Below are 25,444 nucleotides of genomic sequence, written 5' to 3'. Positions count from 1 at the left end.
TTTTTGTATTTTTGTCTTGATAAGCATGTAGCCCTCTTATCGCTGGGAGCTTATTTCATGCCAGATGTGAAATATACCCAAACACTGAACGCCATACCCGTGGTCCAACCCCAGACCTATTTGTAGCCCTAACCATACCCAGTTTCATATCGAGCATCCCAAATTCATGCACAAGTGAAGTTCGTGCATTTGTACCAGAGTGGCTTATCATGTAATGAGTGATGCATACACATCTTTCCTGTCCCGGCCAGTAGTCGTAAAAAGTCTCAAAAAAATAGTTATGCGTCAGATTATAAGCTTAGACGATCCAAGCTTAAGCCATCATTGCTTCTCACCCGGCGGATAACGCCAAGCTTGAAGAACTTCTCTTCACCGCCGGGTGTGCGTCCACCGATATACCACTTGTCGGCGCCTATCACATCACGGAACCCTTCACTGCTGCTATCACTTCCACGTCGACCAGATGATCCAGGAATAGGAATGGCGGTGCCGTTGGCGGGAGATGCTGATGTTGACGGTGATGATGAAGTGGTGTTTCGGGGCGGACGGATGGCGACACTGGAAGTAGTTGGTTGTTGTTGAGACTGATGATGATGATGTGACGTAGAAGTCGCAGTGGTGGTTGTGTTTGCTGCAGTTGCTGTGGCCGTTGTGGTGGTCGTTGCATCTCGGGTGTGCTTGTTTGGCTGATGTTGATGGGGAGCGGTAGTAGAGATAGAGGGGCCTTGAGGACGGAAGGCGGCGAGGAAAGAAGAGAGGAAATACGGTCGTTGTGAAGGCATCGTGAGGTTATCGGTCTGATGTGTTTGTGATGTGAGGGAGAGAGGTTGGCGGTAGAGGTCGACGGAGTAGCCGAGCGACGGTCCGAGCAAAGCCGAGTTGTTTTTGTTTCGCGATGATGTCGGAATATGCGCAGTTGAAGAGAGAACCAGCGCCTGATTACTTGTGCTGCTTGTGTTCTGTGATCAAACGTCGTAGTAAAGGGACTCAATTGTTTCTCGGAGGAAATGGGATGGGATGAAGAAGTGGAGTCGAGAGATATGAAGAAGAAACAGAGACAGTGACAGTCTGGGGAAGAGCAACGGTTTAATCGTAGTCACTGACGTCGATTTTTTGTGGAGGAAGAGAAACGAGAGAGGGGAAAACCCGGAACCAGCAAATGCTAATGGCAGGGATGTCATAGGTCAGGCCTTTGCATTTAAAGTGTGTGCACGTGCGGTACACCAATCAGAGCAGACCTGGCCCTACGGTATCTCAGAGGGCGTTAGGGGTGTTTGGGGTGGACTGTAGAGGATGGCTCGGTTGGGCTTGCACTAGTTTGAAGTTGAAATGCGGAGGTGGTTTAAGAGTTTAGGGTGAGGATTTGATCTTATTGGGTATATAAGTTGAAGAGAGGGTTGATGGCTTGGTAGAGGTGTGATACAGGCGGTTATTCTGTGAACAGGGGGTTTAGGGATCAACTAGTAACCGTACAAACAGTGTACTCACTATACTGTTCACCAAATAGCATGATATTAGAATGCACTGTTGAAGTAACCGCCAAAGTGAGTGGAGTGAATTGGCTGTCAGTTGACCGCAGACACTGAAGATATCCCTTCGCCCGTCTTACTATACATATCCAACCCGTCACCTCGATTCAGACCCCAAATCACAAAAAGCAAAGAGAAGAAGGGAAAAAAGGGTCATTGTAAGCGAGATCCTTCAGCGTCCAACGCCTGCCTAGTTAGACTTTTTCCATGCACGTTTGGCCCATGCAGCATCACAACTCGTCTTGTCCAGCTCTCGAAGATCACTTCCACTTTCAAAGCTAGGCGACACTAGTCAAGACAGTGATAACCCTGTTTTCAACCACCATTTAATCAATCATCGCGATGAGTATTGACATGAATACAATGCTCCTGACTGTGCTGAAAAAAGACTCGTTCTCGTTCTCGTTTCCTTGTACTGGTTAATGTCCGTCTTGTTCCCGTGTTGACGCAGCACTCTCTTTCATCTCCGGACTCTCGGGTCAAAGGGCTCCTTGTGACAGCTGAGTGTGAATGCGTATATGCGAGCATGATCTGATAATTTCTGACAATGCAACTGCAGCAAGCACATGGTGATCACTAGACTCTGGGGTTGGGACTGGTGAGTAAAGGGCTTCATCCGTTTGGTCGATCGGATCATCTGCAATAACAGTCGGATTATTGCAGCAATTGACAAGTAATATCAGTTGTTAGATTAGGTAGAGACAGGTTCAAGCTTGTAAAGAACATGTACGATTACCTAACAATTCATGATGGTTGGTATGCCTCGGCTTGGGGTCATCATTTCTGACTACCTACCTACCCTAGGTTGTAGAAATAGACTGAAACTTACTTCCATCGTCTTACAAGCCAACCCATACTCATACTGCAAATAACCCAACTGACCACAAAAATACTTTTGGCCATGCTGTGCAACAGTGCTGCACTATTCGTTGAGATGCCTGTCCTCTCAACAACTTGCGCCATACCTTACTATAGCGGTGTAGACCGTAGACCGTACGTAGACCCCTCACCACCTCACCAACCACCCATGACTGTTCGTACCCATATTCCCCTCCACAGAAAAAACCCGCCAGCGCATAATGACAACTGGCTGTAGTTGCAGCTGTAGACCTTGAACATCCATCGTCTACTGTATGCAGTCATTGCATATTCCCACTCCCGTGATACCCTCATAAACCCCATCTCGCTCAGCAATGCCCAGCTTCAAAGCCCGCATCCTCAGCTGGATCATCTGGTGGTGGTTCAAGAGCACATGGAGTTCAGCAGAGGGCATCAACAACCGCATCTCCAAGGAACGTCTTCGTCCCGAGCGTGTGCCCCCCAAGCACCTCTACAAAGAGTTCGCCGTTGAGGAGTACAAGAGAAAAGGCCACATTGCGGACTATGTCGTTTACATAGTCTCTCCAAAGACAGAGACGCCAACTCGTGGTCGAATTTTGTATCTCCATGGCGGTGGCTTCGTCTTTGATATCACGCCTCAGCATTGGGAGCTGGTGGCTCAGCTTGCGAGGCGTCTGAATGCTACTGTTACCGTACCGATATACCCGCTTGGCCCTGAGACGTCGCTTATGAAGATGTACGAGTTCGTGCAGCCGCTCCACGACGAACTCGCATCAGCACCAGATCGGACGCCGTTTTGGGTCATGGGAGATTCAGCTGGAGGGACCATGGCTCTTGTCCTCACGCAAAATGCGAAATTGGCTGGTAGACAGACTGCGCAGAGAATTGTGCCCATTACGCCTTGCACTGACTCCAGTCTTGACAACCCTGAACTCCACGACGCAGCGCTCAAGGATCCATGGCTTGACGTCCCTGGCATCGCAGAGATCACAAGACTCATCTGTCCAGAGATGGACACTCATCATCCCAATGTTAGTCCCATATACGGAGATCTGAGACTACCGCCGATGTTGGTGTTTGCCGCTGGCTTGGATCTCTTGACGCCTGATACCAAGAAGATGGTTGAGATGGCCAAGGAGCAGGGCACAAAGGTCGAGCTGGTGTATGGAGAGGGCATGGTACACGTTTGGCCTCTTCTACCAATTCAAGAGGGCAGGCAAGCTGTGGACAAGATGGTCGAATGGTTGGGAATCAGTTGATTATTTCTTTGGGTGGATTGTCTTGGGCTACGGCGTTGGGTTGGGGTTTTGAATGGCATGAGGATACCCCTTGGGATATGTGATGATGATGACGATGACGATGACGACGACGACTACTATATATGAGAATCATATGTTTGTGATTGGGATGGGACGGGATGGGACACAAGATAATTTCATATGTCCATTATGTTCAGACGATTTACGGCTACGAGACCAGACGTGGCCAAAAAAAGGTATATAAAAACGCTCACATACATCAATCGATTTTATTATGTTTCTCTGCATAGTGATAATAATCATCATCTTGATGACTATGCAAGATAGTGTAGTACAGACGGATAGCGGCTCGGCTTCCAAGTTCCTATCCATCTTTATAAAAGGCGGTGGGTTAAGGACCCTATCAGAGGTAACACAAGACCTCATAGCCCGGGATGACATGAAGTCGAGGTAGACTATCAGGAGAGTACATGCGTAGTCAGCATTGGCATGGCTGTGTTTGCCGTCCTTCGGTCGCAATACTCAGGGTCTCTCATTTATAGTATCAACTCGAAGACTTGAGAGCTTCTATACACGTTGATTGGCTAACTGGGGGAATTGGGGCTTCACGTGTCAAACAAACAATCCTGGATGATTATGATGAAACGATTACTAAGACCAGTCGACTTATGCCTGCACTCGTATAATCGATCACTTCGAGATCCATGTCATGTCATCTGCACGAACAATGAGTGACGTTCCGAGATGTTGTTCAAACGTTCAGATAAGATAAAACCCATGAAACGAACAACATCGCCAACGAATTGATACAAACACCAAAAGTCGGTAAGGCTATCAAGTTACACAACCAACGGGAAATAATGCAAGTGGCTTACCTTGCGTGACATGCCACGGAAATATCTGTAAGACGAACTGCAAGGCTGAGCAAGATATTTTATAGCTCGCCGACTGCTGTAGGTCGAAGCAAGCCATGTTGGAGATCTTCAGGCCCAAGGTATCATCGCTTGAGCGCCACCTCTCGCTACAGCACAGATGATCTCGGCTATCTGTAGAGTCGAATAGATTAGGTTGTTGACGTTTGTTAATCCATGCCTGTAAAGCATTCGAAAAGCAAGGTCCCAATACATCGGCAAACTGCATCGTCCCAAAAGGGTATTCATCAAGCGCCCATTCGTTCCGAGAAACCAAGATAACTAACTAACTGACTGACCCCCTTTCAAATCTGGTCGGAAATTGCCACGCACGGCATCAGACTCGAGTGACAGCGGAACATAGATAACGTATCATTGCATGTTCTCCGAATTGGTAGAGTGATCGGCCTGTTTTCTACTATACGTAGTATTCGCTGTATATGTATCGACAACAAAGCTTCGGCCCCCATCTCCCCCCCCAAGACCATGCCTTGGGACTGGCAAAAGCTGTGCCACAACTCTCTATATAGAAACGCCCGATGTTCGATGTTTGATGTTCGGGGCCTTGATCTTGCCCGTACCCATAGACGTCAAGTCAATGCAACATGCTCCGTCCATGTTCATTAGCCGTCTCTGTCTGCCACTGGCTGCCACCCGCCAGGTGCGTGGACACTGGACACTGAATGATTGACAGCTGCCAGTGCCATAATCAGCACAATATATATCGATATCCTGGCCTGCGTCATGGCTTTGTAATTCTTGCTTTCTCTCACAATCCCATTATTCCTGCTCTTTGATAGATACTTACCTATCACGTACGTCTTCTTATCCCTCATATTTTGGTTACTTCCGCTCAGAGCACGACATGTACGACTCGTTCTATCTTTCGATCAAGATGACGTCTTTGCTTCCTTCGATGCCTTCTCTTTCAATGGGATTGGTCGTCTTGGGTATGCTTGTGATTGGCATCATCGCCTTCAACGTCTTTGTATATCCCTTCTATGTATCCCGCCTTCGACATCTCCCCGGACCAAAAGTAAGTAAACCCACCCTTGGCTTTCGTATCTTTCTGCTAACGTTGTTAATAGGACAATGCCTTCTTTCTCGGACAGACTGCAAAGTTCCTTCAGGTTCCTTGGTTTCCTGAACTCCTTTGCAAGTGGTCTCGCGAATTCCCCGATGCGCCCATTATTCGATACCTGAACTTTGCCAACGACGAGACACTGTTTGTAAACAGCATCCAGGCATACAGGCAGGTCCTTCAGACGAAGAGCTCGTACTTTGTGAAGCCTGCCTTTGCGAAGCAGTTCGCGCATGAATTCATCGGCGATGGACTTCCCTTTGTTGAAGGCAAGCTTCACAAGGCCCGTCGAGCAGCCATCAGCCGTAAGTACAACCAACCCTGATACAAATTGAGACCAATGCTGACTTCTTCTTAGAGCCATTTTCGGCTGCTCGACTCAGAGCCTTCTCCCCCGTTGTTCAGCAAAAGGCTGAACAACTGATCGATGTACTGACCCAGCAACGCAACGAACACGGTAACGTTGAGAGTAAGTAACCCCCTCCCCCCTTTTTCGGTTCGACTGAGCTAACAATCTTATAGTTGAGAGCAACATTTGGAAAGCAGTCCTCGATGTGATTGGACTCGAAACGTTTGGCCTTGATCTTAACCACCTCGAATCCGACGAGTCTCCGCTGTTTGACACCTTTACCACGATGATGCAACCCTCGACGTTTGGCCATGTTATCAACTACTTGAACTCACTAATCCCGATTCGGCAGTACTTGCCCATGAAGGAATGCATTGAGTTTTCTCAGAGCTGCGCCCGAGCCCGGGAGTTCATTGTAGGTTTGATGACGATCCGACGTAATCAGTGCGAACAAGGCCTTGGCCACGAAAAGAACCGAGACGCCCTCCAGTGTTTGCTGGAACACGCCGACCCCGATTGGAACGACAAGAGAATTGTTGAATATGTAAGTTGCCCCCTGAGTTCTGGACGTTGTGAATTGTGCTAACAGTGGTAATAGGTTCTCAATCTTTTGATCCTTGGACATGACACGACAGCTTGTTCCATCACCTGGGCCGTCCACGAGCTGTCACGCCGACCGGACTGCCAGCAGCGTCTGCGAGACGAGATCGCAAGTATGGACAGCACTTGCGGTGTGCCTGTCTTCAGCGATATCGACAAACTCCCTTATTTGCACAACTTTGTGCGCGAAGTTCTGCGACTCTACTGCGCAGGTAAGTAACCCATCTCCCATCCCCTGGTATTAGAAAATTGATTAGCTAACATGTTTATAGTGGCCATGGCACCTCGCCAAGCGACCGAAGACGTCGAAATCGATGGGATCATGATCCCTAAGGGAGCCGTGATCCAACTCTCGCCCGCGGTGATGAACACGCACCCTCTGGTCTGGGGCCCAGACGCGCAGGAGTTCAATCCTGACCGCTGGAGCGATCTCAGAGGCGACACGAGAAGCGCGTACGCCTTCGAGACGTTTCACAACGGGCCCCGAATGTGCATCGGTAAGCAGCTTTCTTTCATGGAGATGAAGATCATGCTTGTCGAGATGGTGCGAAAGTTCAAGATCGAGAAACCTCTTGGAAACGAAGAGAAGCAAGTTGAAGTTGCTGGACCGGCTTTTACATTGCGACCAAAGGAGAATTTGGTTGTGCGTTTGGTGGAGATGTAAGACAGAAGATGAGAGAGAGAGAAAGAGAGAGAGAAGATTAGTTGGTTGGGCCACTTTGTTTTTGCTGACACATTAGACGGAGTTTGGGGAGTTTTAGGATACTACACGACATGGACGACAGGACATGACAGGCCATGGCATGACATGACATGATATTGCATTAGATATTGGTTGGATTGGCATTTAGACACAGACAGATTCCTGAGAGGCGGAATCAGGTGACTTGGAAACAAGAGTCACGATAGATTTGTGCATGTAGATTATGAGCAATAAAACGCATTTTTGATTCTTTTTTTCATGAATGAATGAATGAACATGTTTCTATCATGACTTGTCTCATGATGAGGAGACTACTATTCACCCCGCAATTTCTAGACCCGCCTGTTTCTCGAACTTTCCAGGGAACACGCGCTTAGAAATCCAATCAAAAGCTCTATCAAACCCTCCCAAAACCAAGGGGTCCTTTGCTCTTCTCTCCTCTAAACTTGAGTACATACCCAAGTTACGTGTGCCGTTGTGGCTCGCTCGCTCGCTGTTTCCACTAACTCCCCTGCTTCTGTCTTCTAGAGCCAACAGCACAGCTTGTTCCCGTCACTTTCTGCACGCTCCATACTGCGACTTTTCTTGGTTCTGTTTCTCCTGTTTTCTTTGCTCTGCTGTGCAGTTTGTTATTCTTTCTTTCTTTGCCATCATAATACCAGCCAGCGCCCTTATAGATACCGGGCTCTCTTGTCCGAGCATCCGAAATACAGTAACGAATCTTCTATTACGGCATTAGTTACTCTCCAGTCTTACCACATCTCACCACCACTCACACCCAGTCTCACGCACCGCACTTGACTCAACATGTCTAAGTCACTCCAGCTCAAGAATGAAGGGAACAAATGTTTCCAGGCGGGGGACTACGTCGGCGCCGATAGCCTCTACTCCAAAGCGTGAGCACACATAATCAGCACAGCACAGCACAGCTTAGAGAGAGAGAGAGAGCCTATTCTGACAAAGATCGCAATAGCATCATCGCCGACCCCAAAAATCCTGCTCTCTACACTAATCGCGCCATGGCCCGTCTTAAGCTTAATTATTGGGACTCGGTGATCACCGACTGCGAAGCTTGTTTGCAGCTAACGCCTGACAACATGAAGGCCCGGTACTACCTTGCGCAAGCACAGATCGCTCTTCGCGACTATGACGCTGCGCTTGAGAACGCTCTGCATGCGCATAAGCTGTGCGCCGCTTCGGGAGATCGCTCGCTCGCTGCTGTGACGGCTCTCGTTCTTCGCTGCAAGAAAGAGCGCTGGGACGATCTCGAGAAGAAGCGTATTCGCGAGTCGCAGGATCTTGAAAGGGAGATGCTTGAATTATTGACCAAGGACAAGGAGGCTATGCTAGCGGATACGGATGATGGAATGGTGAAGCAGGAAATTGAGGAGGAGAGTGATGCCAAGATTGAGAGGATGAAGGAGATCTTTGAAAGAGCAAGGGCAGACGGTGAGAAGAAGAGAGAGGTTCCAGACTGGGCCATTGACGATATCAGCTTTGGATTCATGGTTGATCCTGTCATGGTAAGTTACTCACCACGGTCGAATGCCACGCTTGCTAACAAGACACAGACCAAGACTGGAAAGTCATACGAGCGCGCGTCTATCATGGAGCACCTGAATAGGCATCATAGTGACCCTCTCACGCGCGAGCCACTTGTGCCTTCTGAGCTACGGCCAAACCTGGCTTTGAAGCAAGCCTGCGAGGAGTTCCTCGAGCAGAACGGTTGGGCTGCCGATTGGTAGTACAAGAACAAGCAAATGACGATGAAAGTTGGCAGCAAGCGGATCGGAGGTCTTTTGACTAAAATCTTATTAAATGCTTGGAGTTTCAGGTGTTCAGAAAGCTTATCCCAGATATGCTTTGGACTGGTATAGCGTAACGGTTTGAACGAATTCATGAAAGTAATAACGGCGATTCTCCTCCTAATCTTGTACAATCACTCGTGCTATCAGTGCTGCAGCCAGTCGTTTCATAGATAGCATCTTTTTAACGTATACAACTGATCTTTATTCATCATGTCGTGTTCCTATCCTCCACTGACCCGGCCATCATGTCCCACAGCAGTTTTGTATATGAAGGTAGTCATCAAGCTCGCGCTCCGTCCAAGCCATGTTCTATACCCTACTTAACCCAGGCGTGACGACATTATACAATCGCTATGCAACCGAATAACCCAACCAAGCGAAACCCAACCCAGTAGCCCAAAAGAAATGAACTCCAATAGCGCCGTGCAAATGCATGTTTTCACCCCTTCCTTGCTCATAGTACCACCCCGAATGCTGGCATTACCCATCGGATTTGCCCCTAGAGAAAAGATGGGCCCGGCTGGCTATCGTCCTTGACGAGTCCGGCCCGCTCTTCCTCCGTTGGGTCCGCGACATGCGATGTTGATCTAGACGATGAGTGAGGCCGCCGGAAAACGTTATGGAATGAAAACTGACGTCGTGTCGTATCCTGAGGTTGTCCATGAGGCGGGGGCGTCGGAGGCGCAAGGCTGTCACCACTTCGGAATGACGCCCCTCGGTACTCAGTATCCTGTCCATTGTACTCGTGCTCCCGAGTTTGACCGTAGTAAGCGGCGTGTTCTTCGTCGGCCTTATCCCGGGGGACGGCAATCTCAGTCAGGGGGACCGGGTGCATCGGGCTGCGGGGCCGCGGTTTATCGTCTTCATGATCGTCGTTGGCGTGTCGGCCTGAGAAGTTGGTGAAGCCTCTGGCTCTACCTCGAATGGTACCTGCAATGCTAGAGAAGAGTGTGTTTGTTTCCTGACGGTTGTTGTCATCGTCGCTATCGTCTCCGTCTTCGACCGGCGGGAACTGCGACATCCCTAAAGGTGGGTGCCTTGGGCTGCTTGGTCTTACAGCAAAACGGGGTGAGGCGGGAGGCATCGGTGGTGGAGGCGATGTCACTGATCCTGCTCTAGAACTGCTAATCGTTCCGGTCCTGAAAGTCATTGTTCGTCTTCTTCTCAAGCCATCCCATTCCCACTCTGGCTGCTGTCCATCTTCTCGGATAGGGTCCATTGTGTCCATCATCATCTTTTCCTCGTGGAGTCGCTTGAGCTCTTCGGCTTCCATTCTAAGTCGTCGCTGTGAGATTTGTCGCACAATGGCAGCGGCTCCGCGGATGGCATCGGCCTTGGGTTCTGACTCTGGCTGTTCCTGCTCGGCAATAGTCTGGATCTGATCGAGGTCGCCGCTGAAGACTGCCGCGTCGGGCACATCCTTTGCTGATTTTGAAAGCTGTAGTAACACTACTCCGGAACAAATTGTTAAGAAACCTAAAACAACGGTGACGATAGACTGGGCAGTGCCCTTGAAACCTTGGAAAAGAATTGCTGACGTGATAATAGTCGTACTGGTAAAGTAGACGTAATATGTCGGGGTAACGAGGGCTGCGTTATAGATATTGAGCGCTTTCTGTGATGAGTTGTTAGCGACTGAGATACAGCGGAGAACTGGGCCCGTACGTTGAGATAAATGATCTCTGTCAATAATGTGCCAATGACAAAGACGAATAAAACCCATAGGAACCATTCCTTGTACTGAGGTTTGCCGCCGATCCAAGCAATGATGGCAGCACCCAGCCCTTGAGTCGAGACGACACTGAGTCCACCAATCCAGCTGCAGATTGAGATATAGACCAACATGTTCTTGTTGCCATATCTTGGTCCAGCCCATAGTGCAGTGGCGATAGATCCAACTATGATGAGGCCGGCATAGGTGAGGAATCCGGGTGTAATAAAGTATTTCTGCATCTCTTGAATATCGCTGACGGATGATGTATGCGGAGCATTCATAACAATAACAACCGAGCCGACAATGCAGAGAAAGCAAGCAACTTTCCCGACCATGCTGAGGCGCTCTTTGAGGAAGATGGCCGAGAGGATAGCTGTGATAACAACGGACAATGCGCCGAGAGGAGTGACGAGAATTGCATCGGTGAAGGCATATGCGACAAAGTTGAGGATTTCGCCAATGATCATGAGTGTCATTCCCGCCCACCAGTAGAAGTTTTTGAGGTATCCATATCCTTCTCCGGCAACCTCGTTGTATTTCTCGTTGGCGCGCAATAACCCGACCTTCTTTAGGACGAAAGAGATACCGATAAAGACACCAGATCCAACAGCCAAACCAATACCGACGGGTTTATAGAATCCAGGTCGATCGCTCGGGTCGCCGCCGAGGCCGCCACTTCGTACGAAGATATCGGCGTCCATTGCGGTCCGATAGCCGATGTTCAAGACGAAGGCGGAGGAGGAGAGTCGAAGCGGAAATCTAGACTCTATTTAGGACCACATGTGCGATGGTGACGGTATCGGTTGCGGCAGCGACGAAGGACTCTCTCTGGTTTATAGGGGGTTGAAGCAAACTCTATAAGCTCATAAGAAAGATGAACAATTGAAAGTATGAGCCGCGGAGAAAGTACCTAACGATAATGTAGTTCTAGGAAGAGAATATACAAGAAGAAAGGTTGAGAAAGCAAATAGTCTGTCTAGTGCAGGGCTTTGAAGTTACTGTATGAAAGTAAAGAACCTAGAAACCTTGGAAACGGCGTCGCACACCCCAGGCCCAGCTGGGCCAGCTTCCATCCATTTGTGATGAAAGAGCCTGGATGAATGTGGGTGGGCTCCTGAGACACCCCAAGAGAACAAGTATCGGTACATGCGATACCCATTTAGGCGCTGTCCCCGCTGCAAGATGCCAACTCCCAGTGGTCCCCAGCCAACCACTTCACTCAAACCTAAACAAGCTACAGAACAAGCTCCTCCATCTGCTGTTACCAGTCCATTGGGCGGAGATCTTAGCGTTGTAGACATCAACAAAAAAAAGAACCTAGACGATGGATCTATGTATGTATAGTACGTACGTGGTTCGGCATGTTAGTGACAGTCAATACCCCGAGGCCGAAATAAGAGAGAGATCATTTATAATTTCCTTGGCCACGATTAATTAATCAACTAATGAATTACTACCGGGGCATTCCAAGTTTACGACCGAAATGCCATGGGCCATCACCCGCTCAACGGGCTCTTGGACCAACGGGCGCTAAACAAATCGACGTCAGCACCTCATCCATGATGAGCCTGAAACCCATGAGACCTGTGAATCTGGTCTGCTTCAGTGGCTGCTGATGACTTGGAGATGTTTGATAGGGGTCCTTGTATCGATCGATGCTTGACCTGCCCATCTCGGTAAGCCCTTGGCGCAGCATTTGGGGACTCTGATGTACAGGTACTTGATGACCCTCCGCCCCCCAAAAAGCCACTTACATACGTACGTCGAGGGGCTAGATGATGACGATGAAGCATTGCGCATCTCCTGGCCAAAACTCATTCCGTTGGAGACGGAGTCTAAACGTTGAAGATTCTTTCTCTTGAATTGATCGAATTGACCGCTTCTACTCACCTGCATGTTCTGTAGAACAACACTGTCAGCTGTACGGAGCTTGACCGCTGGAATAACGAATGTTCTTACTGAGCTGATGGTGGCTTCAAAACTGTTAGGCCAAGGCGGACTCTACTCAAGCGCATCCGCCAACGTGGGGTCGCCCCGGGAAGCAAGAAAACCTCTGGCGTTGGACGGAGGTGTCACAAATACCTAATTTAAACCCACAGAAACCCATGCTGAGCTTACTCAAGTCTTTTTGTCATTTAGTATAGAGGTCCTGAGTTTTCTTGCCTCCCTTTGGGCGGTTGTTCGGTGAAATCTAGACCCAAGGTCTGGGGCTCGTTTTCAGCTTCCAACGTTCAAACTATGATACTCACTGAAATCTATCTCATCCTATGGCCTATTGTTCTATGTAAGATCCGTGTCCGTTGGAGTTAATATCGTCAAAAGATGTGATCAGCACTATTCATCAACCATGTCCATGACTCCCGAACTCTCCGGGCAACAGCACTCATCTCTCCCACCGCATTAGTTAATGTCTGGCCTTGAGTCTCTCACAGCCAGCAATATGGGACTTTCCGAAGCTATTTCTGTCTCGGGACGACGCTGCATGCATACACGACTCAGCCTGTGTCGACTCCACACACCAACTGCACATGTGGTGTTTCAGAGAATTGTATTCTTTTTTTTGCCCAGTGATCGACAGCGAATCGATAAGTTTCGATGTCTCAATTTGCTTGTGGGTCGACAAATCGACCGGTTGCACCCTCCGAGGAAGCATTGAGTTCCATTAATGTTGATCAAGCGAGGTTCGCTTGATACGAACACGAATTAGGGCTGACGATATATGGCGTAGTTCGGTTGGACTACAAAAGTGTAGAAATCCTTTGTACTTGACCGCTCTTATAGTGGGCAGACATATAAGACTTCGCGCGATTACAGTACCATCTAGTCACCAGACTCACGACTATAGCGTGCTGCCATGCAGCTTGACGGACCGTTTAAGCTGCATCTGCGTGGCGTCAAGAATTGAGTGATGCCGTGTGGCTTATGCTAAGTTAATCCATAATACATATAACTTTGTCGTTTCCTATCGTGTAAAGGGGGTATCTCGATCTTGTATTCATAAATGCCATGATGCAACCCATTCCACTGAAGACTAACGTTTCCCATCTCATGCTATCCATGCCATGCCATGCCATATCGTGCTATTTCTTCTGAACCGGGACAATCTCCTTCAGCCACTTCTTAACCCTCTCATCCAGAGGTAACTTCTTGGCCTCCCCTTCGCTCATTTTCTTCGCAAACTGCTCTTTCAACTTCTTCTGAAGGGCCAGTTTCTTCGCGTTATTCTCTGCCTGTAAAGCCCTACTTCTGGCGCGCGATTCAGCTATTCGTCTCTGTTTTCTCGCCTGATGCTCTACTAATCGCTCAGGAGGCACAGGCTTGCCGGTATGCTTCTTGACCTTGTGCCAGAAAAGCTTATGCTGCACCTCAAAGTTGTTATGGGCGCTATTGTACATCGAGATCCGGCCATGGCTTTCGAGTAATTCCTTGAATACAATTTTGTACTCACTCCTCGTGGCTGTCTTGGAGAATCTGAGGCCCATGTCGATGACGGCGCATGCCAGTTCCTTGGAGCCAGGGAGGTCGAAATTGATCGCCATGAGAAACGATTGTGCCTCGGGATGAAGTGCGTGCAGAGGAGTGCCTAGGAGAGCTGACCGGACGATTCTAGGAATGAGTGATTTCGGTATTTCCTTTCCGCCGTATTGTTGCCACTCAGGTCGGGCTGAAGGAGACAACGGTTCCTTCGTGCCCGAATCCTGTGGTTTGGGTGGTTCTGATACTGCGGATGTATCCATCTTCTGTCGCTTGGCCGGGTTCCTCGGTGGAGTGCATGGCGTTTCTTCGCGTGATAAAGCTCGCTTCCTGGTGATGGGATCTGGTTCCGCATTCTCAACGGGCATGTCGAGGACAAGAAAGCGCAGAGAGCCATATGAGCTCACGTCGTCAAATGCGTCATATAAACCATCCTCCGTTGAATCATAAACATCTGCATACTCATCATCTTCCTCATCGTCTTCCTCTTCGTCTTCTTCCTCCTCCTCCTCCTCCTCCTCTTCATCGTCTTCTTCTTCTTCTTCTTCTTCTTCTTCTTCTTCTTCTTCTTCTTCAACTTTATTTATTATCTTTCTTCTCTCATACTCCTCATCGTCATCATACTCGTACTATGAACGTCAGTCTCACCCTGAAAATGAGACGAAAAGTCGATACATACGCTTGTTGTTGTTTCATCAGCAGCCTCAGCCACAAGCATAACTGTTAGAGCCGTTGCGAGATCAAGCTGCTCTCTCCGGGTCATCTCGTTCTTGATAATGTCCTGGACGACGATATCCTCGATTGTCTTTGAGTCAATTCCCGAGCCTTCCGGATACAGGTTTTTCGGTAGCCACGACATCTCTCTGGGGGCTCTGTCGCACTTATTTTGAGGTGAAAGTTGATGATGTCGATGGCAAGAGGTGAGATTCTGTCCTCATCGTTATTTTCTAGAAGGAAATGGTTGATTTTATTCCGCTCGTCAAGGTCCGATAAGGCGAGTGAAGAGCCCAACTGGTGGGGAAAATGACCATCCCTGACCAATCACAGCCTTTTTCGCTGACGATAGAGCCGTTCTAGAATTCTGAGTGGCAGAATTTACTTGGCATGGTCGCTTATCTCGTAATTTGTGTTCCGAGGCCGAGTCTCGCGAGTCGAGGCCTTTTGTTGACTAACACATGTAACCATGTGGCTTGTTACCTTTATATATCACTACTAAGTTCACAACGTTAACTCAAGCATGTGTCAATAAGCTACACATGCTTTTCGCGCTCTAAATTCTCGCGTCTAAAATTCCCTTCAGCCACTTTAACTAACGGTTCAACCAAATAGCGATGGTCCCCAGTTTTTAAGGCTAAATGCCCCTGGCTCCTGAAATTAGCATGTCGCTCTTTTACCAGGAAACAGATCCTCCGACCCATTCTCAGCTGTAGCGCTGACGGGAGACATGTTTGAAGCGTACACGGCCCTATCAGTCTAGTCATGACCCTAGCTTTAAGAGGTTTACTCCCAGCATTAGTTGTTTGAGGACGATACTGTGCATTGAACAGCCTCCAGGTATGAACCAATAGCTTATATGGAGTGAGATGGAGATACAGGGGATCCTTCGTGTCCGAATGGAGTCTTGGTCGCCTTAAATCAATTTTGAATCCTTCTTAAGGGATCCTATTTCCTGGAACTTTCGCGTCTGAGCTGTGCTAGCTTGTTCCTTCGTGTCTTGTCTTTGCCTCTGTCTCTGTCTTCGTCTTTGCATTCTAGCTTGCGCAAGCGCAGTTCTATATATCCACTTAAAGTACGTCCGCTTCGAAGTTATATACCGATTGATTGTCGTAATCCCTTCCTACAATGGCCAACAAGAACGCAAAGTCTCTCTACGAGGCTATTCCAGAATGTATTAGCGGATGCTTCGACATCAGTGTTGCTAATACCGGCTGTGCCAACAACGACTACGACTGCTGGTGCTATAAGCCGAATCACCAGACCATCGTTGATACGTTGGAGCAATGTCTCTCAAATAAGGAAAGGAAGACGAAAAAGAAGTGTACTGAAGATGACGAATTCGGTATGTCGTTGTCGACTCGGCAGGCGAATGCTTTACTAACAGAAGTCAGAATATGAGAATAGTTATTGGAAGATCTGCGAACAATATTGGGAACCTTATGGAACAGCTACCGAACCAACATCATTCCCCACTGCTGTATCATCTACAACCTCAGCAGCGTCGACAACACTGAAGGTCTCGACAATAGTCGCTACTACTGCATTATCTGAAGAGACAGCCGCGGCGGAAGAATCTACGTGGACGAGCCTCGCACCAACTGAGACTGGCGACTCCGAGCAAGCACAAGTATCTGATGAAGCAGACACAGTGGCACCTACCCACAGCGGTCTCTCGCCAGGAGGAAAAGCAGGGGTGGGCGTTGGTGTTACAATTGGTGTCATCTTAATCGGTGTTGTCGTCTTCCTCTGGCTGCGTGAGAGGAAACGAAGACGCTCAGTCGAAGAACAGCTCAGAATTGTTGAGATAGAGAAGGCCAACGCTTCTCAAGAAGGATATTATGTTAGCAAGGGATTGTACGAGATGGAGGGCGATCGGCCTCATGCGGAGGAACTTCGTGGATGTATGAGAACGCCAGAGCTTGGTGCTGCAGAGATGATAAAGTCAAGCAGCGCGACGCACGTGGGACCCGTGAGTCCATCTGATGACGATAGGGACTCGTCGTTTTCGACACGGAGTCACTCGTGGCCCATCTCACCTGAGAGTCCAAGTCGTCAGGAGTCAAGAGGCCTGGGTGAGATAACGGACAATAACACGGCCAAACCAGCGGCTACTTGATGAGTTATTGTCTTTGATGACCATCAAACTCTTTTCTATACAAACTTACTTACATGATTCTTCTTTTATTGTTATTTCTAACGACTTGACATAGCTGTCAGTGGTGGGAGGAGGACTCAAACGAAAAGCCCCCACTCTTTGGTATTGACATTTGGATCGATAATTGAATACTGGTTTTTGGCTGTTTGAATTGCTGGAGTCGGTCACAGAAATTACTGGTATAAAGGCCTGAGCTCGGTGGCATTCTCTAAATTTTGCCAGTCAACATCACCCTCGATACCAATATCGACATTCCACACATACATTTCAGCAACAATTCATCGATTCGATCAAACTTCAAGATGTCTGAGAACCGAGACGCCATCATTCAGCTCCTCGAGCGTCTCAAGCAGGAGAAGCACCCTGGCGCCCAGACCCTGAAGGTATTCCTAACCACACAGACAGCTTCGTATGCAGCAGAACTGACCGAGTCACAGGACTACACCAACGAGACCTCCAACCTCAAGGACGTCATGATGGCGGTTGTTAAGGACATCGTCGTCGCGAAGAATGTTCTCGGTCTCACCGGTGACCGTGCTGCCGGACTCAACGCTTGCCGTGAGGAGCTCTGCTACGCCTACGTAAGTCACTCTCTTCTCTTTGCTGCTGTCCATGCTGACAAAATATAGGACAAGCACTGCCGCACCACTGCGGATGGCTACGACCGCCTCTTCCATCCTCGATTCACCTGCCGCATCCAGACCTTCAAGGTTCTTGCTGCTGAGGATCAGGTCGAGGTCATTCTCCGAATCCCGCTTCGCGAGTACAACGACTCGCCTCACGTCCTTGAGCCTGGCAAGTGCGAAGTCTCCCTCATCGTGAAGGAGAACTAGTTGAGCGCTCGCTCATGATTTTGACCTGACTCGGAGCTTGGGAAATCATCACGTGGTGTAGACAGAGAGACAGAGTTGCAGAAAGCACAGCGAGATCAGATGGCTCGGACAGACTTCTAACTATAAAATCATACTTGGTATTTGCTTAGGACTCACCAGAATCATCCCTCAATCACTAATGTTGCTTGTGATAGTGATCATCCAATGTCTCCCATGGCGGGGAATAATAATCTATGATGATCTAACCAACAGACGATAACACTCGCGTTTAGTCAATTACTTGAAACAAAATGCGGGTAGTATGTAGATAAATCTAATTTGGAATCGAAGAAAATATATTTTCCTCTTCATCTTGAGTTTTTTAGTTCAGATGGGAAGATATCATAAAGCCTGGTATTGGGAGTACTGGTTCCCCCTCTCCACTATTTTATCTCACTACCAAATCTCCCTCTCTCAACATCGTCCTCTACTCCTTCGATTTACAAACAACACCCAAAAATGGACACGAGCATCAATAAATCCAATGAAATCAATGAAGGAGAAGAAAATGTTGCTCCTCTTGCTCCTCTTGCTCCTTTTAGTTGTCTTGTTTGTCGGAAAAGCAAACTGAAGTGTGACCGTACAAAACCTTCCTGCAGTCGATGCAGTAAGCAAAGCTATGATTGCGTTTATTCTTTATCAAGGCAACCGTACCAAAGCAAAACCCGCGGCCAAGCAAAAGAGTTGGAGGCCAAACTCGGTATGTGGTGTCGCTACCAACTAGCAGGATGATTGTTGAACTCGGTCGCGATAGGACGCCTGGAGAGACTGCTTAACAGCTCGCAAGAGACGGGGGCATCCAACACCGAAAGCAGCCAAAGCAGATACAATCCTTTTGCAACAGCTGACTCCACGCCGGCTAGTCAAGAGGAAGACGCCTTTGTCAGGCTGGGCCTATTTGAGGAGTCGCCTCCTCGACAGTTGATCGAAACATTGTAAGATGCCCTGCCATACACTACAACCCATCGCCTCTGATTTAATAACAATTGCATCAGAATGAACATATACTTCAGCAGAATCCATCAGGTTACACCCCTGCTACATCGCCAGAGATTTATGGCATCCCTCTTCCTGCCGGACCATATGAAGCCTCCGATGTGTCTTCAATACATCGTTATGGCCTCTGCCGCAGAGACATCTGACGCCTACCGCCGCCTGGGCATGGTATTTTACAAGCGTGCCGTAAAATACCTTCAACAAGACGACTTGGGTGTATGTCACGACTGTCTCCCTTCAAGACACTTGCTAAGCAAAGGACATAGGACATCAGTGAAAGCTCAATAACTCTAGGGCACGTACAAGCCAGGGCTCTTATATCCTGTTTCGAAGCTGAGCACTCTATGTTTTCAAAGGCTTCTATAACACTCTGTTCTGCCATTAGAGCTGCACAGATGCTAAACCTGCATCAAGTTGACTTCGCCAGATCGGGTGGGGACCAACATATTGACTGGATAGGAGTTGAAGAACGACGCCGTACATGGTGGACCATATTCTGCTATGATCGCTTTACCTGTGCCACGACTGGATGGCCAGCACTTATACATGATCATAACGTGAGTTTCCCGCCAGAGTCCTTCTAGCATACCATTGAGCGCCGTTCTAGATCAAAACTCGACTTCCAGCCTCAGATAACGCTTATGAGAACGGCCAAGAGGAGCACACGCGCTTCATCGGAGACCAGTTACTCGAATCCGAACAACACTCCACGTTTGCTGGAGCTGTGCTCGCAGCGCATATCTTCCACCGCACCATAGAACATACTGGATCGAATAACAGCCAGTATCAAGAAGATCAGGACTTCAACGGAGACTTGTACTGGCAGAGGCATAAAGGCATTGATAATGATCTGAAGTTCATGTTATTGATGCTACCAAAGAATCTTTGTCTTCCTGCCAACTACAGGACTCACAACGCTATTTTCGTCAACGTCATGTTGCAGACTGCTACTATCTGCCTTCACCGAGCAGCTTTGTGGAGGATGAAGTCGAATTTACAGGGGTTACCGGTTTACCTGATCCGGCTATCTCAAGACCGTCTACTTCCAGCAGCTGAAGAGATACTCAACATTTTTAGAATAATACCCGATCTTGGTGCGACGTTTACGAACCCCCTTATTTGCTTTGCTGCATATATGGCTTCTCTAGTATTTATGGCAAGTACATCTCCGACAGAGCCTGATAGAGAACATGGTCAGAATTTAGACTTCACACTCAAGATTTTGGCTACTTTTGGTAATACAAATCTCGTTGCCAATGCTTTGGCGAACGAAATTGTCAAGGAAATGAAGCAATGTGGTATCACATCTCCTTCCATGCACAAGGTTGGATATCAATACTATTTTTTGTTATACAGATACTTACAATTCATCATAGGTTAACTTACAAGAGACACCACTAGATATCCCATTACTCGCTACGCAACGTCTTTATTCCTATCCACGGAGTTCGTTCTCTTGAGGATGCTGGTAAGCAAAGAAACTGGCTGTCACCTTCTCAATCATTCCACAAGGCTTCCAAGACGGACACCACTACTATTACAACCCTAATGACTATTACGACTGTATCTTCAGCCTTGATACGCAAAGAAACGAGCCCCCGAAAGACCACCTCCAACGAATCTCTCAACTATTTGGGAGCAAAGTCGCTGTCTGTCTCGAGCCAAGTTCCGAATGTCATCAACTCAGGGTACTCCTTTCTCAAGGCCTTCAAGTCCGCACCAAAACCCTGGTCCTTGAACCACTTGAACATATACCCCAACTCCTTGACCATCGCCATGATTGGGTAAACAACAAGACTATAGGTGTATGGGAGATCTCGTCCCGTCTTCTCCTTGAAAATTCTTTCGAATTCCTCGAGCGTCAGTTCGTCACCTGCAAGTGACACGGCACGGCCGGCATATTTCTCAGGCTGAAGGAAGGCCTGTGCGCCAGCGACGCCCACATCGGTCACTGTGACGAGTTGAAGAGGTTTATTCTTGACAACTAGCTTCCATGCTGTGACGAATGACTTTCCTAGGAAATTGTCTGTCAAGTTTTCCATGAAGGCCACAGGTCGAATGATGAACCATTGCATATCAGTACCTGTGGTACGGGAAATCAAGTGCTTCTCAATCTCGTGCTTTGTAATAAAGTGAGGAACTTGAGTTGGGTTGTTCAGAGAGTCTTGGCCGTGTCGATCAACTGAAGTATAGACAAAGAACTTGGCCCCAGCATCCAATGCAGCATCGACAAGACCCTTTCCCTGGGCTACTTCAGCACCATCTCCTTGGCCCATAGGGGACTATTTACAGGATCATGTTAGCATCTAAACTACAGCCATCAATAAGCGAGTGTACTTACCTGGACACTGAACACTCCCCAAATCGGCTGTTTTGTAACTTGGCGGGCATTTTTGAAGATTGTGGCTGCGTCAGACAAGTCTCCCTGGACAAGCTTGATGTTGGATGATTTCTTGAGAAGCTTCTGAGCTGAAGGAGAATTGGGGTTTCTGGTGACAGCGAGAATCTCCACGCCGGCCCTTTGCTTGACGAGTTGATTGAGAACAGCACCACCTTGCTTTCCGGTCGCACCAGATATGAGAATTGCTCGTGACATTCTTATGATGTTCAAATTGTCGACTTCTGAGGTAGAGTGGTTATAATAGTTTAGACTGATAAATCAATTGTCTATGGAGGTGATCTATCAGACATACTATATAGTATTTTGCAACAAGGCGACCAGTCATCACGATCTGTAATCATTGTGATAGGGCTGTGTTCATTATAAAGCATATCAGTGGCCGGTGCCCGAATACACCGAAGCTATGACGGCCACAAGCCCGGGTCCATAACAAAACACGGGTTGACTATTGAACTCCGGTGTGAGAGACGGCCGAAAGAGTGGAGACGGATTAATTTCGCCCTCCGAATTGTGCGGTTCCGTCCCGACCAGCTCCGATCTTCATGTTCGGATCAACTATCATCGGCAACACCAGCGGCCAGTTATGAATGTGGATCATTCATGGCAGTGGTAATGAAACCATCAGTGACATAAATATCAAGTTTGGGCCTGCCAAAGAAAAGAATAGGTACGGCGAATCTGTAGTTTTGCCGAGGACTACTTAAAATATCTGCACGAATTGAATTCTTTAGATATTGGTATTCAAGTTGTGGCAGCATCTTGCGTCCTAAATCCACCACTCTCGGGTGATCATCATTCGATACTATCACAAACTATTCATGGAAAATGAAAACTTCGAAACTCAATGCGTCTTTTCGGTGGTTTTATTCTAATTGAGGTAGTTCCTCATGCCATAGAACAGGTCGAGATTATCTAGATGAGAACTCAATTCGGGTTACCGGTGAGCGTTATCGGCATAATAAGTTAATGTAGTGTAAGGTTTTGAATTGCTACTTCTAATAGAAAAGTGAAGCTCCTTAAGTCATGAGACAGGAATGAAGAAGAAATAGGTATATATCAGAGCATCTGCACATCAGGCGCTGATGCGCCTTATATCTTGCTGCATACTGTGCATTACACTGTCTGATACTGTGCTCTACAACCAAAGGTCGGCAATTTGTGGATGCGTTTTGAAGCTTCACCCGAACAACACTATCGCGACCCGTGAAACCATTGGGAGCTGGCCCGGCCCAGCATTACCTCCCAGCCATGTCTGCCGCTCTCTTCAGATCACGAGCTGCCGTCTCCGGTGCCCGAATTGCTTCCTCCGCTCGTCCTACCATTCCTAGGTTACAGCTCGTCCAGCGCCGCAACGCATCATCTTCCTCTTCGGCCGGTGACGGAGCGGCTCTCAAGCTTGCCCTCTACGGCACTGTTGGCGCTGCTGCTCTATACGGCTCATACCTCTACGCTACCGATACCCGAGCTTTCTTCCACCGTTGGGTTGTCCCTCCATTCATTCGCTGGGCTTTCCCTGATGCTGAGGACGCTCATCATGCCGGTACCGTAGCGCTGAAGGTGACTTATGAGTTTAATCTTCACCCTCGAGAGCGCGACACGACCCTCGACTCCCCTGAGCTCGCCGTCAATGTATTTGGAACCGAAGTGTCGAACCCAATTGGAATCTCTGCTGGTCTTGACAAGGATGCTGAGATCCCAGATGTACTGTTTGAGCTTGGAGCTGGTATCGTTGAGGTTGGAGGCTGCACCCCTCTTCCCCAAGAGGGCAATCCCAAGCCTCGAGTTTTCCGCGTTCGCAGCCTTGATGGCATGGTGAACCGATATGGTCTGAACTCTCGCGGAGCCGACGACATGGCTATTCGACTTAGGGATAGACTTCGACGATTTGCCCGATCTCTTGGCGTGACTGAGAAGGATGTTCTCAATGGGGAGGCCAATGTTCCTCCTGGCAGTCTACGCAAGGGCCGTCTTTTGGCTGTTCAGATCGCCAAGAACAAGGTGACAGACGAGCGGGATGAGAAGGCCATTGCCGATGACTACGTATACTGTGTACGAAGACTAGCTCGCTACGCTGATGTTCTGGTCGTCAATGTCAGCAGCCCTAACACACCCGGTCTGCGGGACCTTCAGGCTACTGAGCCCCTGACAAGACTTCTCAGCGCTGTAGTTGACGAGGCCGCCAAGACTGACCGAAAGCAAAGGCCCAAGGTCATGGTCAAGGTGTCGCCTGATGAGGATGAGGATACTCAAATGGAGGGCATCGTTGAGGCTGTTCACCGAAGTGGTGTTGACGGAGTCATCGTGGGCAACACAACTAAGAGACGAGATGGTCTTGTTCCCGCGGGTATTAAGCTTACTGCTCAGGAGCAAAAGAACCTCATGGAGACTGGTGGCTACTCGGGCCCAGCTATGTACAGCCGAACACTCGACCTTGTTCGACGATACCGTAAGTTGCTAGACTCGCGTTCTTTCACGGCAACAACTGGATCGCCACAGAAGGTCATCTTTGCCACAGGAGGCATCACCAATGGCGAGCAGGCACGAAACATTCTCAACGCTGGCGCGAGTGTAGCCATGATCTACACAGCGATGACATATGGTGGTCCGGGTACTGTTACCAGGATCAAGCGGGAGTTAAAAGATGGTGGAAAGAATTAGACATGCTATAGCAACATTTCACGTTTTATTTATTCGTCATAGGCATCAAAATGGGACAAGTTATGAGGTTCAAGTGGTTTTATCTGCTTATCAATTTTTTCCCCCTACATTTGTCTGTTTTAATGTCAAAGCCCCCAGTACCCAAAAGAAGCTCCATGCCGTGAACTCATGAAGAGTAATCAGCTGCTTCTCAATATTCTGACCTCCCGTTGATTGGGCCCGGCCATATCAAGGGACGAAAGACTGGCCATCCAAATTAGATGTCAGTATGAACACTCCTCAACTCCAGGAAACATAGGGGACAAGGGATAAGTGGCTTAAAAGCCAGGCTCCTTGTCCAGCCACTGTCGAAGAGCATCGACGTAGCCTCGAATCTGGGTCTGAAGAGCAGTGATGCGCTTGTCGGCGTCACTGATCTCCTTCATGGCCAGGTGCACATTCTCTGGCTCTGGATGCTTGCAGGCTTTCGCAATTGCCGCCTGTGCCTCCTTCTTGTTAATGACGAGGCGCAGAGACTCTACCAGAGGCTGTAAGGTCTTCTTACAGTCATGAACCCATTCGCGTCACTGATTGGCTACGTTTCCAGCATTGGTTATCTCCTTCTTGTTGGTGATGCTGGCGTTGACCAGATAGTTCTGGTCTCGGGTATTCTCCTTGTACTTCTTGAGCAGGATTTCATACTCGTGCTGGATTTCCTCCAGGCTCCAGCTTTTACAGTCCCCAGAATCCAGGAGTGTCCAATTTTGCTGTCTGTGTCTTGCTGCCCTCTTTTCTTGATTCTTCTCCTGTTGACGAACTGACAGGGCCCGGAGCATGCCACGAATACCGTTGGCATGTGAACCTTGAATAGGCTCCTCGAACGGGTTCTGTGAGGAGGACATGATGTTAGAATTCAAGTTAAAGTGGGATGATAGGTAGACAAGTTGAAGTGGTAAGGTGATTTTGGACCCCTGGGGAGACAGAAAGTTGTGAAAAGAGTACTGCGATGGTAAAAGTGCTGTGAGAGGGTGTTGTAGAGGCTGCGGAGAGCTAAATGGTATTTGGTGACGGTTGAATAATTGAGCAGACACAACTCACTATATAAAAGGGAAATTTGAAATCATCCGCAATTCCCCAGGCCATTTTGATTCGTGTGAAGCTTCTGCTTGTGCAGAGTTTGTTCCGTGAAGTAACCGCCGAAGGATACCACCGTGACAAGGTTCTTTGGTTGTGACGCTAGGTTCTCTGGAACTCCATGGACTGATATACTATTACAATATGTTACCTGGATCAGTTGATACTGTTATCTGGATATAAGGGTTGTTATGTGTTGAGTCGAGCATATACTGCATGGTTTTCGAGTTCTTCCCAAAGTGATCAGGTGAAACAGTGTCTATA

The 25,444-nt window shown here is 48.4% G+C and overlaps 12 protein-coding genes across 12 annotated transcripts; 7 read left to right on the top strand and 5 right to left on the bottom strand.

Annotated features, from left to right (window-relative positions):
- Positions 1-290: 290 nt before the first annotated feature.
- Positions 291-782, bottom strand: FPRO_02667 (uncharacterized protein; the record flags this gene model as incomplete). The annotated part of the gene is made up of 1 exon (XM_031227207.1): positions 291-782. The coding sequence occupies one exon, from the start codon at positions 780-782 to the stop codon at positions 291-293; it is 492 nt and encodes a 163-aa protein (XP_031077666.1).
- Positions 783-2,722: 1,940 nt separating this feature from the next.
- Positions 2,723-3,628, top strand: FPRO_02668 (uncharacterized protein; the record flags this gene model as incomplete). Its single annotated transcript, XM_031227205.1, has 1 exon — positions 2,723-3,628. One exon carries the CDS (start codon positions 2,723-2,725, stop codon positions 3,626-3,628), a length of 906 nt encoding a protein of 301 aa, XP_031077665.1.
- Positions 3,629-5,470: 1,842 nt separating this feature from the next.
- FPRO_02669 (uncharacterized protein) lies at positions 5,471-7,233 on the top strand (the record flags this gene model as incomplete). The annotated part of the gene is made up of 6 exons (XM_031227204.1): positions 5,471-5,575; positions 5,628-5,925; positions 5,979-6,089; positions 6,143-6,513; positions 6,568-6,781; positions 6,842-7,233. The coding sequence occupies 6 exons, from the start codon at positions 5,471-5,473 to the stop codon at positions 7,231-7,233; spliced, it is 1,491 nt and encodes a 496-aa protein (XP_031077664.1).
- Positions 7,234-8,079: 846 nt separating this feature from the next.
- Positions 8,080-9,017, top strand: FPRO_02670 (uncharacterized protein; the record flags this gene model as incomplete). Its single annotated transcript, XM_031227203.1, has 3 exons — positions 8,080-8,168; positions 8,246-8,795; positions 8,844-9,017. 3 exons carry the CDS (start codon positions 8,080-8,082, stop codon positions 9,015-9,017), a joined length of 813 nt encoding a protein of 270 aa, XP_031077663.1.
- A 562-nt stretch (positions 9,018-9,579) lies between these two features.
- FPRO_02671 (uncharacterized protein) lies at positions 9,580-11,495 on the bottom strand (the record flags this gene model as incomplete). Its single annotated transcript, XM_031227202.1, has 2 exons — positions 9,580-10,695; positions 10,746-11,495. 2 exons carry the CDS (start codon positions 11,493-11,495, stop codon positions 9,580-9,582), a joined length of 1,866 nt encoding a protein of 621 aa, XP_031077662.1.
- A 2,379-nt stretch (positions 11,496-13,874) lies between these two features.
- FPRO_02672 (uncharacterized protein) lies at positions 13,875-15,127 on the bottom strand (the record flags this gene model as incomplete). The annotated part of the gene is made up of 2 exons (XM_031227201.1): positions 13,875-14,897; positions 14,948-15,127. 2 exons carry the CDS (start codon positions 15,125-15,127, stop codon positions 13,875-13,877), a joined length of 1,203 nt encoding a protein of 400 aa, XP_031077661.1.
- A 983-nt stretch (positions 15,128-16,110) lies between these two features.
- Positions 16,111-17,101, top strand: FPRO_02673 (uncharacterized protein; the record flags this gene model as incomplete). Its single annotated transcript, XM_031227200.1, has 2 exons — positions 16,111-16,327; positions 16,377-17,101. 2 exons carry the CDS (start codon positions 16,111-16,113, stop codon positions 17,099-17,101), a joined length of 942 nt encoding a protein of 313 aa, XP_031077660.1.
- A 341-nt stretch (positions 17,102-17,442) lies between these two features.
- Positions 17,443-17,973, top strand: FPRO_02674 (uncharacterized protein; the record flags this gene model as incomplete). The annotated part of the gene is made up of 3 exons (XM_031227199.1): positions 17,443-17,523; positions 17,578-17,721; positions 17,770-17,973. The coding sequence occupies 3 exons, from the start codon at positions 17,443-17,445 to the stop codon at positions 17,971-17,973; spliced, it is 429 nt and encodes a 142-aa protein (XP_031077659.1).
- A 498-nt stretch (positions 17,974-18,471) lies between these two features.
- On the top strand, positions 18,472-20,468 carry FPRO_02675 (uncharacterized protein; the record flags this gene model as incomplete). The annotated part of the gene is made up of 6 exons (XM_031227198.1): positions 18,472-18,712; positions 18,767-18,947; positions 19,008-19,224; positions 19,275-19,565; positions 19,616-20,332; positions 20,385-20,468. The coding sequence occupies 6 exons, from the start codon at positions 18,472-18,474 to the stop codon at positions 20,466-20,468; spliced, it is 1,731 nt and encodes a 576-aa protein (XP_031077658.1).
- Positions 20,469-20,636: 168 nt separating this feature from the next.
- FPRO_02676 (putative nucleoside-diphosphate-sugar epimerase family protein) lies at positions 20,637-21,604 on the bottom strand (the record flags this gene model as incomplete). Its single annotated transcript, XM_031227197.1, has 2 exons — positions 20,637-21,290; positions 21,350-21,604. 2 exons carry the CDS (start codon positions 21,602-21,604, stop codon positions 20,637-20,639), a joined length of 909 nt encoding a protein of 302 aa, XP_031077657.1.
- A 1,053-nt stretch (positions 21,605-22,657) lies between these two features.
- FPRO_02677 (putative orotate reductase (NADH2)) lies at positions 22,658-24,067 on the top strand (the record flags this gene model as incomplete). Its single annotated transcript, XM_031227196.1, has 1 exon — positions 22,658-24,067. One exon carries the CDS (start codon positions 22,658-22,660, stop codon positions 24,065-24,067), a length of 1,410 nt encoding a protein of 469 aa, XP_031077656.1.
- A 317-nt stretch (positions 24,068-24,384) lies between these two features.
- Positions 24,385-24,948, bottom strand: FPRO_02678 (uncharacterized protein; the record flags this gene model as incomplete). The annotated part of the gene is made up of 2 exons (XM_031227194.1): positions 24,385-24,594; positions 24,646-24,948. The coding sequence occupies 2 exons, from the start codon at positions 24,946-24,948 to the stop codon at positions 24,385-24,387; spliced, it is 513 nt and encodes a 170-aa protein (XP_031077655.1).
- Positions 24,949-25,444: the final 496 nt, after the last annotated feature.

The sequence above is a fragment of the Fusarium proliferatum genome (assembly GCF_900067095.1).
Source record: "Fusarium proliferatum ET1 genome assembly, contig: FPRO_scaffold002, whole genome shotgun sequence".
In the NCBI taxonomy this organism is placed as follows: Eukaryota; Fungi; Ascomycota; class Sordariomycetes; order Hypocreales; family Nectriaceae; genus Fusarium; species Fusarium proliferatum.
This window is presented reverse-complemented; position numbering and strand designations above follow the sequence as displayed.